Below are 14349 nucleotides of genomic sequence, written 5' to 3' on the forward strand. Positions count from 1 at the left end.
GATTGTGTGTGCTTGTATGTTTAAAAAAATAAATAAAAATAAAGTTTAAAAAAAAAAAAAAAAAGTGCATCAGTTGGATAGTTAATTTGTGCGGACACACCCACTTTCTGACTAATGTCTTGAAAACTTTTCTCAATGATAGTATTTGGACAGGACACGTGGAGTTCTCTGCACTAGGACACTTTCTTTCTGTAAATATAAGATGGAAGTAGAAGCCATCTTTTAGCCAGATTACCAGCAGTACATCTAACGTATGTTAGAAGAACAGCATTGGATTACTTCAGCTTTTCCTTCCTGGTATTTTTCATTTCATTTTACAAACGTTGGTACATCCTTATATCTGTGACATGCCCATTGCAATCAAAATAACTTAAAAGAAGCCAAAGTATTGAAATCTTATGTGTGCAAACGACTAACTGTTCTTACAAATATCCTGTTTCGGGTACATTTCTGTGCGTTTTCAATTTTTTCAAAAATATTCTGTAACTAAAGTGAAGTAATGTGTAAAAAGCAGAAATCAATGCTGGAAATCCTGTTGGGCAACCTTGGCTTTATCTTCACAATTAGCTGCAGCTCAGGTTGGTTTACCAGTATGATTAAATTATTTTCAACCTTGCTGAACTTGATTTATGGACTTGAACTGACTATGGTAAGCACAAGTGACCAAAATAGTCTTGATTGTTCAGTTAAACTCACTGAACAACCTTTGGCTCTTTCACAACCTTTAAAACCAATACATGTAATTATATAAAATAGCAACCAGGTGCCTTTAGGGCCTGAAACTTGAAAGCTCTAAAGACAAACATCTTGTTTTTTTGTTAGTATTGTTCTACAGGTGAGGTAACATTCAGCCATGTTTACATATAAAACAGTCTGAGAGTTCAAGGGCTGACCGTGCAGATCCGACAGCAGAAAGCCATGGGAGGGACATGGCTCTGGGTCAAATCCATCCCCTATTTTCTAACCAAGTGTTGCCATTTTACCCTTTGTTTTGTTTTACACCAGTAAAACAGACAAGTTGCTCCATTCATATTTTTCACTATCGTTTAATTTTTCCTTGAATTACAGAATAAATAATCATAAAACTTCATCAAGCACTCATATAATTTATGATTATTACAATCTCTATCTATTAGAGTTGAAACAATTACCCAAGTTAATCTTGATTAATCCATTATTAAAACAATCAACTACTTTGCTAATCGATTAAATGACTTTAGCCGACAGGGGAAGCCACTTAGAGTAGTAAGTATACTAAAATTGTAAAAGAAATTTTAAATTTAAGATAAAAAAAAAAAAAAAAAACTTTTCCTCTGTCTGTATGCTCTATCTAGAACTAGTTTAACTTAGTTTAAACTCTGTAAAAACTCTTTTTTTTAAATTAACCACCTGCTATCTAATTATTAATCGGTTCATTGAAAGGAAAAAAAATGATTAACAGAATAAAATCGATAAGCAAAATAATCGTTTGTGGCAGCCCTATTATCTAATAATTGTAGTTCTTCTGATCCATAAAAACAAAATAATAGCTTCAAGATAGACATTATATAACTACATGCCCTAACAGTCAGCTGGGGTTGCCCTTATACAGTGTTTGGGAGCAGTTACCCGACATCTTTTGGATGCATCCCTGCTCCAACACACCTGAACCAGATATCCGATTTTCCTCGTCAGCAAGTCATCAACTCTGCAGATGTCTGGTAGTAAGACATTCAATTGATGCTGACTGTTGGAGGAATGCATCTAAAAGCAGCAGGATCCCCTGCAGCAGACTACGGGTAGATCATAGAAAATCTATTTAGGTGTCATGTAGCTGACAGCTTTATTTGGCACCTGAAAAAGTTGCATACAAAATGATCAAAACTGCGAAGTGCAAAAAAAGGTGTGAGATCAACAACATAAAGTTCACTTTCTGAATTATTCTTAAGTCAATTTTTGGAGTGACTTTCTTCCAAAAATAGGAACAGGTAACTATTAATTTAAGACTATAACAGTTGTTTCCTTCATCTCCAGATTGCTGCAAACTAAAAATCAAACGTTTCCTAAGATGGCTCTGTACCCATCTATGTTACAAAAGGAATTTCAGTGCAATATACCACAAACAAGGATGTATGACAGAATCTGAATTAGACATGGGTTGGGTCAGATCACTGATCACAGCATCAAATCCGTCAATCTCTCTCAGCTGCTGTTCTGACATTGATTTCCTGCTGCTACTGTCTGAGCTCAGAATGCCGTCTGCTCTTCCCTCTGCTCCCCGGGTGATTCCTCCCTGTTCTGGGCACTCTGACTAAAAAGAAAACATGGGGGAAACGCAGGAGACAGACGCATGTCCACTCAGAGAAAAACTCATCAATGATCAGTGCTTAAAAATCCACCAGCTGGTCGCCAATCGTGGCCAATCACGTGAGAATCAGCCGATTTCCGCGCACTGCCGATTGAACGGTGCAAGTTTGATTTGAATCATCTTAAACTGGCTGGATTTTACAGTTGTTTGGAACTGGGTCTCTTCATAAATGACCTCAAAGGAAGTGAACTGAAAGATGAAGCGTTACCTGATATAATGCATGTAAAGTATAATGACAATTACACTACGGGATGGAAAGGGTTCAAAGCTTTTTGACAGCAGCTACAACATTTAAGTGGATAAACATAACAAATCAAAAAGCACTGTCTACGACATTAGCTTTATTCAAACCCATTAGTGTAAATAAGTGTATACCTGTGGGTTGGGTCACAGGCTCTTGGCTTTCGGGTTCTTTGTGCTTCTCCATCTGTTCCACACAGCTCTTTTCTACCTTCACCTCATCATCATCATCCAACACCTCCTCCATTGCCTTTTCAAGCTGATCACTTCCATTCCAGGACATCTGGGGAAAAGAAAAAAAAGAAAGAGACAAAATAGCTTTAACGATTTAGGGACTTCACCGTACATTTGGTAGAGGTAACTAAAAGCAGAGGATAACCTGACCTTGGAGATTGTTTGTTCTGCTTTTTATTCTACACCTGGTTTGGTAAAAGATTTCTGACTAATATTGTAGTTCATGGTAATGATCAGGAAAAAATGGTTAAAGAATTGTCCAGAGCTCGTTCCTGACCTTGAGTCTCGGTCTGCCCTCAGAGCTCTGTGGTGAACCGGCCAGGCTGGACTGAACCAGAACAAACTCTTCACTGGTGACGGTGGCCACGGACTCGGTTGAGCTGCTGACTTTACCCAGTGAGGAGCTGTCATCCATGGCTAGCAGGGTAACTCAGGATCAGCTAAGGGAGACCAGGGGTGTTGTTCTCCCCTTCTCTCCTGTCAGCCCAGCTGAGTTGGATGGCAGCCTGAATGATAAACAAACAGAACCAGGTTATATAAAGTGAGCCTCACATGAAAAGATAAACAGCAGAGAGGCAGCTAAAGAAGGTTTTGTTTTGGGGTTTGTTATTTATTGTAAGACTTCTTCAAACAGACTGTATATTCTATCTGCACACATGTGAATTTCCTTACAGTTTTGTATTTTAAACAACCGTTTTTAGTATTGATAACGCTGATAACTACTGCCTATTGTGAAATCATAGTAAAAGGTCATGCTGAAACCCAATGAACCAGTTTGAAATATTAAAGTAGGAAAGACTGGCTTCACTGTGACCAACAAACCTGTTTCATCAGGAAAAGCTACTACTTCCATAAATTAAATGAGCGTTATAATCTTATCAATATGTAATAAAGATATTCAGCAGCATAATTCCTAAGGTTTCCTTTCAATCAAAGCCTCTGAAAGTCAAGCTGGCTGATTAATAGGATCACTGAGTTTAAATTGAATCCATTTTATGATAAAAAATAATGTTCAAAAGTAACCTTATGTATAACTGATTGAATGTTGCTCAATTCATGAATAAACCTGAGGCTTACTTTACAAAACCAAAGTTAAGGATTAAGCTTGGATTTTGCAGCTAGCCTGCTCCAGACCAGGCGTCTTATCTTTTCAGTCACACTGATCAGAAAACAATTAAGTATTACCAATAAAGCTATTTTCGTATCTGCTATTTTTTTTTTAATCAGCCTTCATTAAAAACCGCTAACATTATTTAGTGAAGTATTTTAACATTATTTTTGTCGCCTATACTCTTATAAACTATAAAATTTCCTATGTGGACATATTTGCTGTTCAATTTGACTGAAAGGCCTGTAATGGATCATTGTTGTGTAGAAGGGATTAGAGAAACGGCTGATACAGTAAAGTAGCTCCAAAGATATGCGTCTCTCTTTAAAATGACATGACCATATTTGAAATTTCCCCCCGCCATTAAATGCATGAGCGTTACTGCTTTCCTGTGGATGGCACCTCTACAATATCAGACGTAACATGAATTAAGCTACACATTAACAAAAGAAACCTCATAACAGAGGGACTAACATTTTTTTAACAAAAGATTTATTAATACAATTCGTCCAATGTGCTAAACTCGCATTAAGAGAAAATGCCCCTTTGAAACACATTAGGAGGATTTTATTAACATAAGATCTGGTAAGAGTGAGCAATGGTTAGCCCTGTTAAATCCATATATTTCTATGTTCATTTAATCACCTGAACACATCTTATGATCTATGAAGCCGTTTGCACCTTCGGGAAGATGACCCAGCTCATTTTTAACTCTTAAACGTCTTCCTCTTTGGTTCTCTTCTAAAATACAGCTTCATTTCTTTTAAGGAGCAACTTTTCACTTCCAGAGACAGTGGGTCACCCCCTGCATCAGACATAGAAGCTTTTCTTACATCTAAAAATGGTAGGGGTGCACCGATTGCAGTTTTCCGGCCGATTTCCGATCACCGATCTTTAAAAAGTCTGNGGTGCACCCCTAAAAAATGGTAAAGGATCCAATATGTGTGCAGATAACTGATCAACTAAAAGTCTGCAGAATGTTCTCATATTTCATCCTAACCTGCTGCTAGGTCCTTTTTGGTCCAGACGTATCTGTTTTGTGTGAAAAGTGAAAAGAAGTGTAACAAAAAAAAAACTGTGATAAATCCTATCAGTTGTTCTGCCAGATGCAAATCATGGTGTACCCTGCATTTGATCCCAGAGCTCCTGTATTCAAGTCAAAGACAATAACTCACCACAACGCAGAGGGACTAAATACCAGGATAGAAAAAATGTATTTCAAGATCTGCACATAAAAGTACTTGAGTCCACTGTTTATTTTAAAGTTATTTTTATTAGAGGAAAATGACAAGCAACTCCTTAAATTATGATATTTTCAGTAAATGATCATATAATATTTAGACTGTTAAGGTGTTTAGTTAATCTGCTATTGTTTTGCAAATCAATTGATCTGTAATTGACCTCATGGCTTCTGGAAAAGCAAGCAGATGTGCATTTTGCTGGATTATTTACACCTGAGCCACACTTGCTGAACCTGTGTGAAACATAAGATAGGATGCTCTGATGGTGCTACATATAGCCTAGATTTATCGGTCACCAAGGATTTATTCTTTTAGCTTTTGTGAAACAGGTTCAACATTGATTATAAACAAACACAGAGACATTCTTATTCAGCTGCATCACACCAGAAATATAATCGTTAAGTTTATTTATTTCAGTAAATAAATCAAATTGCAACCATTATTATGTAGATGTGGATCAATAAAGATCCTTCTTCTAATTCTTATTTAGCTTTTTTTTAATTTTCAGGTGAAATTTTTGGGTCAGCCGTGAGACATGATTTAATAAAAATAAACAAATATGTTGCACTGTGTGTATGTGATCTATGGTTCCCACTTTCTGAATAGATTTACTGATATAAACACATTTTCAATTTACAATGAACATGAATGAGACATTAAAATGAACTCCTGAAGAAAATTGTGAATCTTATACAATAGAAATGAAATATGAAATGCTAAAAAAAAGTTTACATCAACTCAACTGAAATGTATTCATCTAAAAAGTTTGACCTTTGTAAACATAAGAGGAGATTTACTTATAATAAGCCAGTTTGCACACGTTATGAAACAAGTGTTGACAAATCCTTAATAAATGTGCAGTAATACACCCTGTTAATGTTAGAGACAGTTGCTGGCTTATCATGTTGAGTCAGTAAAGCAGCAAACACGCCTTTATGGACCAGCGGCTAATGAAAGGCTGCTGCATTACAAAATTAAAAGCTTCATTTGAGTTCCTAAATCTCAGTGGTTTACCAATATATTTCTAAAAATGCATTTATTGCTCTGGCTAAGAGCAATAGGACAGAAAGGTAAAAGTCAGTCATACTGATTGAGGAGGTGGAGGCCAGAGCTACATCACTCTGAGGGGGGAAATAGAAGTAGGTTATGTAAACCATTTAATATAAAGCTTTAAACAAGAAAAATTATGTATCGAAATGACTGTGATAAGAAAGCAACAGTGGTAACAAATCATTTCTGTGACGAACGCTTTCATAAAAACATTCCAGTTGTATACAGAAATCCGCATACTTAATAATAATTGGGAACAATATTGGAAATAATTGAGAATTTGGCAACACCGATACTTTAATAGTAGAGATTCACCATTGGATCAGCCACAATAAAAACCTGCTTATTTCTTTCCCATTTATCAAACGGATCACAACTAAGAATTCCCAACATTTTGACACAAGTCACAGACTGCTTTAAAAAGAAACTAAAATACATTTTTCTATCATAAATTTGTCTTAGGAAAAAAATAAAAAAATAAGTGAAAACAAAAACGAACAAAAACTTAAAAAAAAACCCAAAAAAATCAAAATCTAAATTCTGATCGGTGCCGTTCTAGTTTTAACAATTTAACCTATTTTTTTATTTCAACCTTCATGTAACAAATTAATATTTAGTGAAAACTCATAAAGACGAAGCCATGCAAGGAAGAATCAAGCAGCACTCAAAAAAAGCTAAACAATTCAAGAAATGTTATTTCTGCCTAATTTTCAGAGATTAAGCAGAAAACATTAAACACAGTCACTATAAAAAAAAAAAATTACAATAAATGTAATTACAACTACTGAAGATTTTGAATAAACTTGTCTTTAAAGGCGCATCAGGAAGTTTTAGGCAAACACATATAAACAGTCAAAGAATTGCAGAAAGGAGCCTTTCAGTCACAGACGGTGGCCTGACCACATGAACACAGAAGGCATTCATACAGTAACTACTATGCAAATGATCCACAGGGCATCTGAACAGACACTAAAATGTCATGTGTTCAAATCACACATATTCCATTATAGGAACATCAGACCGCCCCCCATAAAAAGAAAACGAAACAAGAACACAGCATCCGTTAACTTTTAGAAGTTCCTGTTAAAAGCAACTATTCAGATAAGAGATTCATTTAACTAAACTGCATTTAGACGATCAGCTGCTTTCTAGTCTCCAGTTTATATTAAAGTTTAAAACCAGAACGTAAAATTTTTCTATACTAGAAAAAGAAAAATCAAGATCTAGATCATTGTTTTCCTAAAATAAGTGATTTTTTTCTTGAATTGAATAGGTAAAAGAAACAATTTGCCAAACGGAACGAGACAATTTTCATTTGAAATAAGACAACACCACATTATCTTATTTCAAGTGCACGTTATCTAATTATCGTATTTTAAGTGTAAAAATACTCATTCCATTTGCAAACTATCATATTTACATACTCAAATTAAGCGTAAATACACTTAATCTAAGATTTTTTTTACTTATTTCTAGATCGTTTTTCCAGTGTATATTCATGTTAGCATTTTCTCCATGGACAACTTTCTTTCTCTGCCCAGCAAAAACTCTTTATATCTACCGGTACATCTTAATGCTGAATTTCTTGAATATATTGTTTTAAATTGATTTCTATGTTATGCTCTGTTGGCTACAGAGAATGTACAGATGACCACCTCTGGATTACTAACGGTTTCATGTTATTTCTTTAAGTAAGAAGATGACTGTGCAGAGGAAGCACATCTCACAGTCTCTTACACAAACAGCTGAGTCACAGAGTAAATGCAAAACCTCCTGTTATTTGACAAAAACATGCATTACACAAAATTGTTCAAAGAAAACTACATAATATATTTTAATTTGTATTCACATGAAACCTATAACTCAGAGTGGGCATTCCCTTTCTTTTTTAAACAAACACGTTATCATCATCATAGTAACTGATTCCACTCAAACATTACATCATCAGTTTCATCCCTTCTAGTCAGAAGTCAAACCAGAGATAGAGCAGAAAGTTTGTACCCGGTCATTAGGAGTTGGTCTCTCAAGCTCAGAAGCAGCCAGCTAGCTGACGTGCTACAAGCCACCGCCTGTATGGAACCAGTAAAAGGAGGGCTGGTTGGTAAAGAGGGCCAAGTTGCTTCCTTACTAAAGGCTGCACCTTTAAAGCAGAGGCAAATAACCAGATTCACAAAGTTGTTAATGCAGAACAAGAGGAAGGAGCCAAAAATAAGGCAAGGCAGACACCGTGGACTGAATGTAGTTTCCCTGCCATCCAATGAGTAAGCCTTACACACTCTCTGGACTGTGAGCAGCAGTTTAAGTCATTTAAATTCCCAGTAAAAAGATTTAACACTATGAAGCTTCTACTGGGGGGGAAACTAAAATAGTCATAAAAACACAAAGGATTTTACTGAATCAATCTAAGTTTTATCATCACACTTTGCCCTCATTTCTATGGGTCTTTCTGTGCTGCTGGTCCTCTTTATAACATGCTGTGTGGTGTTTTATGTAGGTAGGAGCCCTGAAGAACGGAAGATAAGGGAAATCTCATGAAATTCATATGGCTTCTATTCTAGCTGCAGATAATAGAGCCAACATTGGGAAGATAACAGTTACTTCTCCTGCTCATCACGGTGCTGACCTCCCTGAGAACTTCATCTGAGGACTTCAATGTTTATTTGCAGTATGCCTACATTGAGAAGGGTTTTAGAAACATACACTTTACCTTTAATTTGATTAACAGCAACTCAAAAATAGAGATACACTAAGCCAATTTTATGATGAATTTCACAACTGTTCCTGAAGCCAAGTCAGCCCCAACTTTCTGGAAACAGACAGATTCTGCAGAGGAAGCTGAAGATCAGGGTGTTGGAAAAGAGGCTTTCCAAACTCCAAGACACTAAAACCTCTAATGGTAATGCATCAAACTTGTTGAGCAGACCATTTTTCATCAAACTGATAATTAACTTCCAGTCACCAGATGATTTTTAGTAGACTGTCCTCAAGAAGTAAGAAAAAGTAATATATCAACAAGCCAAACTTAAAGAAATATATATAATTTGTATTGTAAGATGCAACCCTTTTAATGGGCTGTCAACTTTTTTTTGTCTATTTTGTTCTCCAAAAACTCAAAAGATGTCAAAGTTGTGCCACACTGTGCATTAAAATTTTATAGTGAGGTCAATTTAGAGCAGATGGCCGCTCACACTGAGCCTGGTTCTGCTGGAGGTTTCTTCCTGTTAAAAGGGAGTTTTTCTCTCCACTGTCGCTAAGAGCAAGCTGTGTGAGTGATTGCATTTGAGTCAATGCAATCAACTGGTTTTCCTTAGATAAAAAACTTTGAATCAATTTGACTGGATGATCTGGTTGAACTGTAAAGTGCCTTGAGATGACTTGTGTTGTGAATTGGCGCTATAGAAATAAACTGAATTGAATTGAAAAAGAGCTGGATTATTGAAACACTCATAAACTAATCTAGTAATCAATGAATCGTTAATTAGAGTATATAGACTCTAAAACATGCTTTTAGCTGGCAGAGCAACCCACTTAGAGCAGTAGTTTTAGTAATTTTTAGTAATTTTAATTTTTAACAAGATTGTAAAAAACATATACAGTATAAATATTTTGGACTCGAAAAAAAAACAAAAAACGCTTTCATCTGTTTTATTTCTTTGAAAAAAAATCTTCTTTAAGGAACCATTGGCTAACCAATTATGAATCGATTGATTGGAAAAATAATTAAGAAAAATTCTTTGTTTGTTGCAGCCCTAATGTCAAATATCACTTGTGTGACTCTAGCCGACAGGGTGCAGCCAATAAATGTTGAGCAATAACCTATAGTATTTAGAGTGTACATTTGAAAGCAACATACAATTAAATCCATAGTGGACTTTAAGTTGATCATTAACAGCTTGAAAAAGTGCAAACACAGAGTCACTTATTAAGCAAACTAATAAGTTGCAAACATTCATATCTGATTTTTCCTGATGCAGTAATCAGCAAAGATGCATTTAAAAAGACATAAAGGAAAAGAAATGATACATTAATGTTACATTTACTTGAACAGCTGGAAAAAGAATTGGATATTTTAGGCAGAGGAAATCTGCTTGCTTCTTTTAAGTTTTACCCTGAGATTCCCTCATTATTCCGGCTAACAACATGAACTACCATTAAACACCAAAGAACTACACTGCAAAAATACAAACAGTCACCTTAGGGCTAGATAAGTGCTTGCTATTTTAATTAGAGTCAGGTTGAGTTTTGTTTTTATGTGCACTGTGCTGTGCTTATTTTCAGAATTTGAATCTTCTTCCTGGTAGTCAGTACCTCTGAAGCATAAAACAATAGCATATTATTCTGGTAGAACTTAAAAAAGGTGTACTTAGCTATCTGAATGAGTAACCCTTTTCAAGAATAAGGGTGTGACGGTACTTCTAGGATAAGGAGGTAATTCTACTCTATCATATTACAAGCAACTTGTCTTGCACCATCCGGTAAGCTTACATTTACCTATTACCTACAACCACTTTAAAATCTGCTTTAAAATAAAAATGTTTCCTACCACAAACAAAGCCTAAAATAAGCTATGAAATTTTGTCTTAAGATAGAGTATGATCTGACTTCTGTAAGTGAATAACTTGCCTTAAGGTCCACAGAAAAACTTTGTACTTGACGTTAATATTCCCTTAATTGTATTAGTTCTATTACTTATATATAGTTAAATATTTTAATCCCTGTTAGTTCTACCAGTAAATAAACTGCTTAAAACCAGTAAACATTTATCTACAAATCACTGGTATAATAGGTATGATCTTTAACCATACACATAACTGTACTTTATATCAAAAATAAAACAAAAAACCTTATTGCTTATGCATTTAAAAACAACTTCAATCTTTGTCAATGTTTTGCAGCTTTAAACTAATTAACTCTGCCAAGCTTATTTTGGAAAACTTTTCATAACTTGATGCTTAAGAAAACGCTGCCACTACAGGACAGCTGATCTGATTTAATGAGTAAAGAAAAGGTAATAATATAGGTAGCACATGACTAATAAGCGGGCTGCTCAATGGTGCAGTGGGTAGCAATGCTGTCTTGCAGCAAGAAGGTTCTGGTTTCGATTCCCTACATGGAGTTTGCATGTTTTCCCTGTGCATGCGTGGGTTCCCCCCCGGGTACTCCAGCTTACTCCAAAAACATGATTGTTTGGTTAATTGGCTTCTCTAAATCACGTGTGAGTGTGTGCATGAATGGTTGTTTGTCTCTGTGTTGCCCTGCGATGGGCTGTAGACCTGTCCAGGATGTACCCCGCCTCTCATCCCTGAAGAAAACTGGAGTTAGGCACCAGCAGCCCTTGCGACCCCACTTTTGGATAAGTGTGATGGAAAATGGATGGATGGACGGATAACTATTGAGCTTTACAATCATCACTGCTCCCATGTTTAAAGAGGTCCCACCCCAGCTATTTAAGCATTACAACTCATTACAGCAATGCATTTATACTACTATGCTCAATGATGGAATCATATTTAGAAAGATAGTCTTAAAATTCTTGTTTTAGGGGTTCAGGGAATCATACAGCTATTTAATAATCAGAGAAGGCATAAAGAATGGCAACATTCCCTGATCTCCAATTATTGGAAACAAAACCATAGCTTATTTACAGCAAACCAAAGAGAACAACGTAATCATAAATCATATTGTTTTGAAGTAAATATAGAAAACAGTCATAAAAAGTATTCCAGATACAGACTGACCAACTGATCAAAAATCATAATGTCTTGTTCTGGGGTTTTCCTTTTACCAATTTAACGGTTTCAGCAGGATGTGCTCTAATGCACTAATGTGAGTTAAAGTGAAAGGAAAACAAAGCTTGGTTATATGGGAAATTGGATTTGAACTTTTGGTTTTGAAAACACTGCTCCTTTTAAATACTCATGCTTTTTATTTATGTGTTATAATCCTTAACGTATCAATCTGAAAAACAAAACCCATTCAAAACTGAATCAGTTTATAGAAAACAGAACCCTGCATCAGTGAGGGAAAGTTTGGTTGATGCATGGCTGGTTGTGAACTGTCAAGTATGTTTATTTAGTCATCAATAGAATAACATTGGCTCTGGTTCACAGACAGTTTGACAACGCCTGCCTGCAGTAATATCACTGGGATGAAGTGTTTCTAACACTTCTGGAAACCCTTTTTTTAAGCTTTTCAGCTATAAAAATTTAATTAACCACATTTTCATTAAACCCCTTCTGAGCTCACATATTTAATGACAGCTTCCGTGTAGTGCCATTCAAGCAGGTACATGAATGAAGGCTTAGTGATTTTCACGTGACAATGTTGTTGTCAACTGTCCAACTTAATGCATACGTTGAAAACTGTTTTTATGTCAACAGGCCTGGATGGGAGGCAGTGTCACCAGCTGACTGGCTGCATTTAACGTGTTTTTCTTTGTGCTGTGTAACGTAACAAGTGTGCAGAGAGCTAAACAGCGTGTTCTTCATGCAAGACATATCTTCTTTATCATTCAATAATATAGGGACAGTTTGCTCTTGCAGCACCTGAGTGAGAGCAGAAAGCACAGCAGCGAAAATAATTAGCAAGGAGCAGGCTAACTTAAAAAAATAAACGTTTTTGTTTTTTCTGACGTTTCTTTCAAAAGGCAGCTTTAAAAAGCCGAAGTTCCTATATGAATAGCTGTCAGAGCAGGTGAATGCGGTGTAAACAGGAAGTACTTGTGTTAATGTGCTAGGCTACAACTGAGAGCTAAAGCTAACTTTGGCTAATGCTAACCAGCCTGAAGTCCAAAACAGTTGGAGCACTGTGAGGCGAAGCAAGCCTTTTCAGGAACACCCCGCCCGCCCCGGCTACGGATGGAAAACCCGAGAGCGAAGAAATGAGACGAGTCTCCATCTTTATCATTGCGTAGAAGTAACTGTAGCTAAACCAAAGGCAGTCGATTTGAGAGCTGTCAACTTACTTAAATCTTTGCGGAGTTGCTGGTTTTATGTCCAAAGAGTTGCAGCGAAGATCGTGTAGTTGTCAAAGATGAATTACTCCGGAGTTTTATTGAAGGGTTTCCGGTGTCACCTGCTGCGCATGCGCGACGTATTCAAATTCTGTCTGGCGCAGGGATTTCGAGTTGTTGAACAGAGGAAACAAAAACCTGAAGTGAATATTTGATAAATTGTCTTTTTTTTTTTATCCCGTCTCTACAAATTAACAAATAGCACCATTTTTTTTAGCATGTCATAATATGGTATAAGGGTAGGAACTTATTCATACTGGAAAATGTTGTAATTCAGCAGCTTATTTAGTCTCCTATGCTATTGCATAAAAATGAAAATCTGAATTTATATCACATTTTGATACTGTAGGGATCTGTATCACCAATAGTATAATGCTGTATTTAGAATCATTATCTGTGTCATTTTCTACTAATATGTTTCTCAAGGTTCATAGACACAATAATGTTTAAGAAGAAATATAGGGACATGGCCATCCAACATGCATAGATCAATGAGCCCTAGCTGCTCTGTGGGCTTTTTGTTTTTGTCCACAAGATAAGGAGTGTCAAAAACCTAAAAGCTGCATTTTACATTCATTTCCTAGCTTGAAAAACATTTTATTATACATGAATTAAACAATGGCTCATTATACAATTAAAATTTTATTTTGTTTACCACAGCTTCTCCTACTCTGGTGAAAAGAAAAAGAAAACAACATAAGTCCACTACACTGCATTTACTCTAAAGAAATCTTTTACATAAACAGGGCAGAGCTAGATAGGGGGCCAGCCAATCATTGGCCATCCCTGTGGCCACCCTACTATATATATTTACACCATATTCCCTCTAATACAGATGGTGGCAACAGTAATACTCTCAAGTGGAATATTCAAAAGATTTTAATTTTTTGTGGTTTATTCTGCACATCAATATACTAACATCAAAGATGATAAGTACAGAATTCACGCTCTTTTCAGAACTACATTTAGTGTTATATGGGGTAAAATGATAAAAAAAAATAAAATGAGGTGTCTCTGCAAGTCATCTAGGAGTCTTCAGTGAAAAGTCTTCAGTGAAATCACAGATAAATAACTATTTTAGTAAAAACTTATCAAATAATCAATTTATGTAGGTATA

General features: G+C 35.8%; 1 protein-coding gene across 1 annotated transcript in view; it reads right to left on the bottom strand.

The window, feature by feature from the left end:
- Positions 1–13273, bottom strand: part of rabgap1l (RAB GTPase activating protein 1-like) — a 146473-nt gene extending 133200 nt beyond the window's left edge. The window contains exons 1-3 of the mRNA XM_015387869.1: positions 13185–13273; positions 3099–3327; positions 2723–2870 (exon numbers count right to left, since the gene is read on the bottom strand). Of these exons, the coding sequence (XP_015243355.1) occupies positions 2723–2870; positions 3099–3236 (286 nt within the window). The 5' untranslated portion in view covers positions 3237–3327; positions 13185–13273. The remainder of the gene's footprint in view (positions 1–2722; positions 2871–3098; positions 3328–13184) is intronic.
- Positions 13274–14349: the final 1076 nt, after the last annotated feature.

Source organism: Cyprinodon variegatus, unplaced genomic scaffold (assembly GCF_000732505.1).
Source record: "Cyprinodon variegatus isolate N-32 unplaced genomic scaffold, C_variegatus-1.0 Scaffold405, whole genome shotgun sequence".
Lineage (NCBI taxonomy): Eukaryota > Metazoa > Chordata > Actinopteri > Cyprinodontiformes > Cyprinodontidae > Cyprinodon > Cyprinodon variegatus.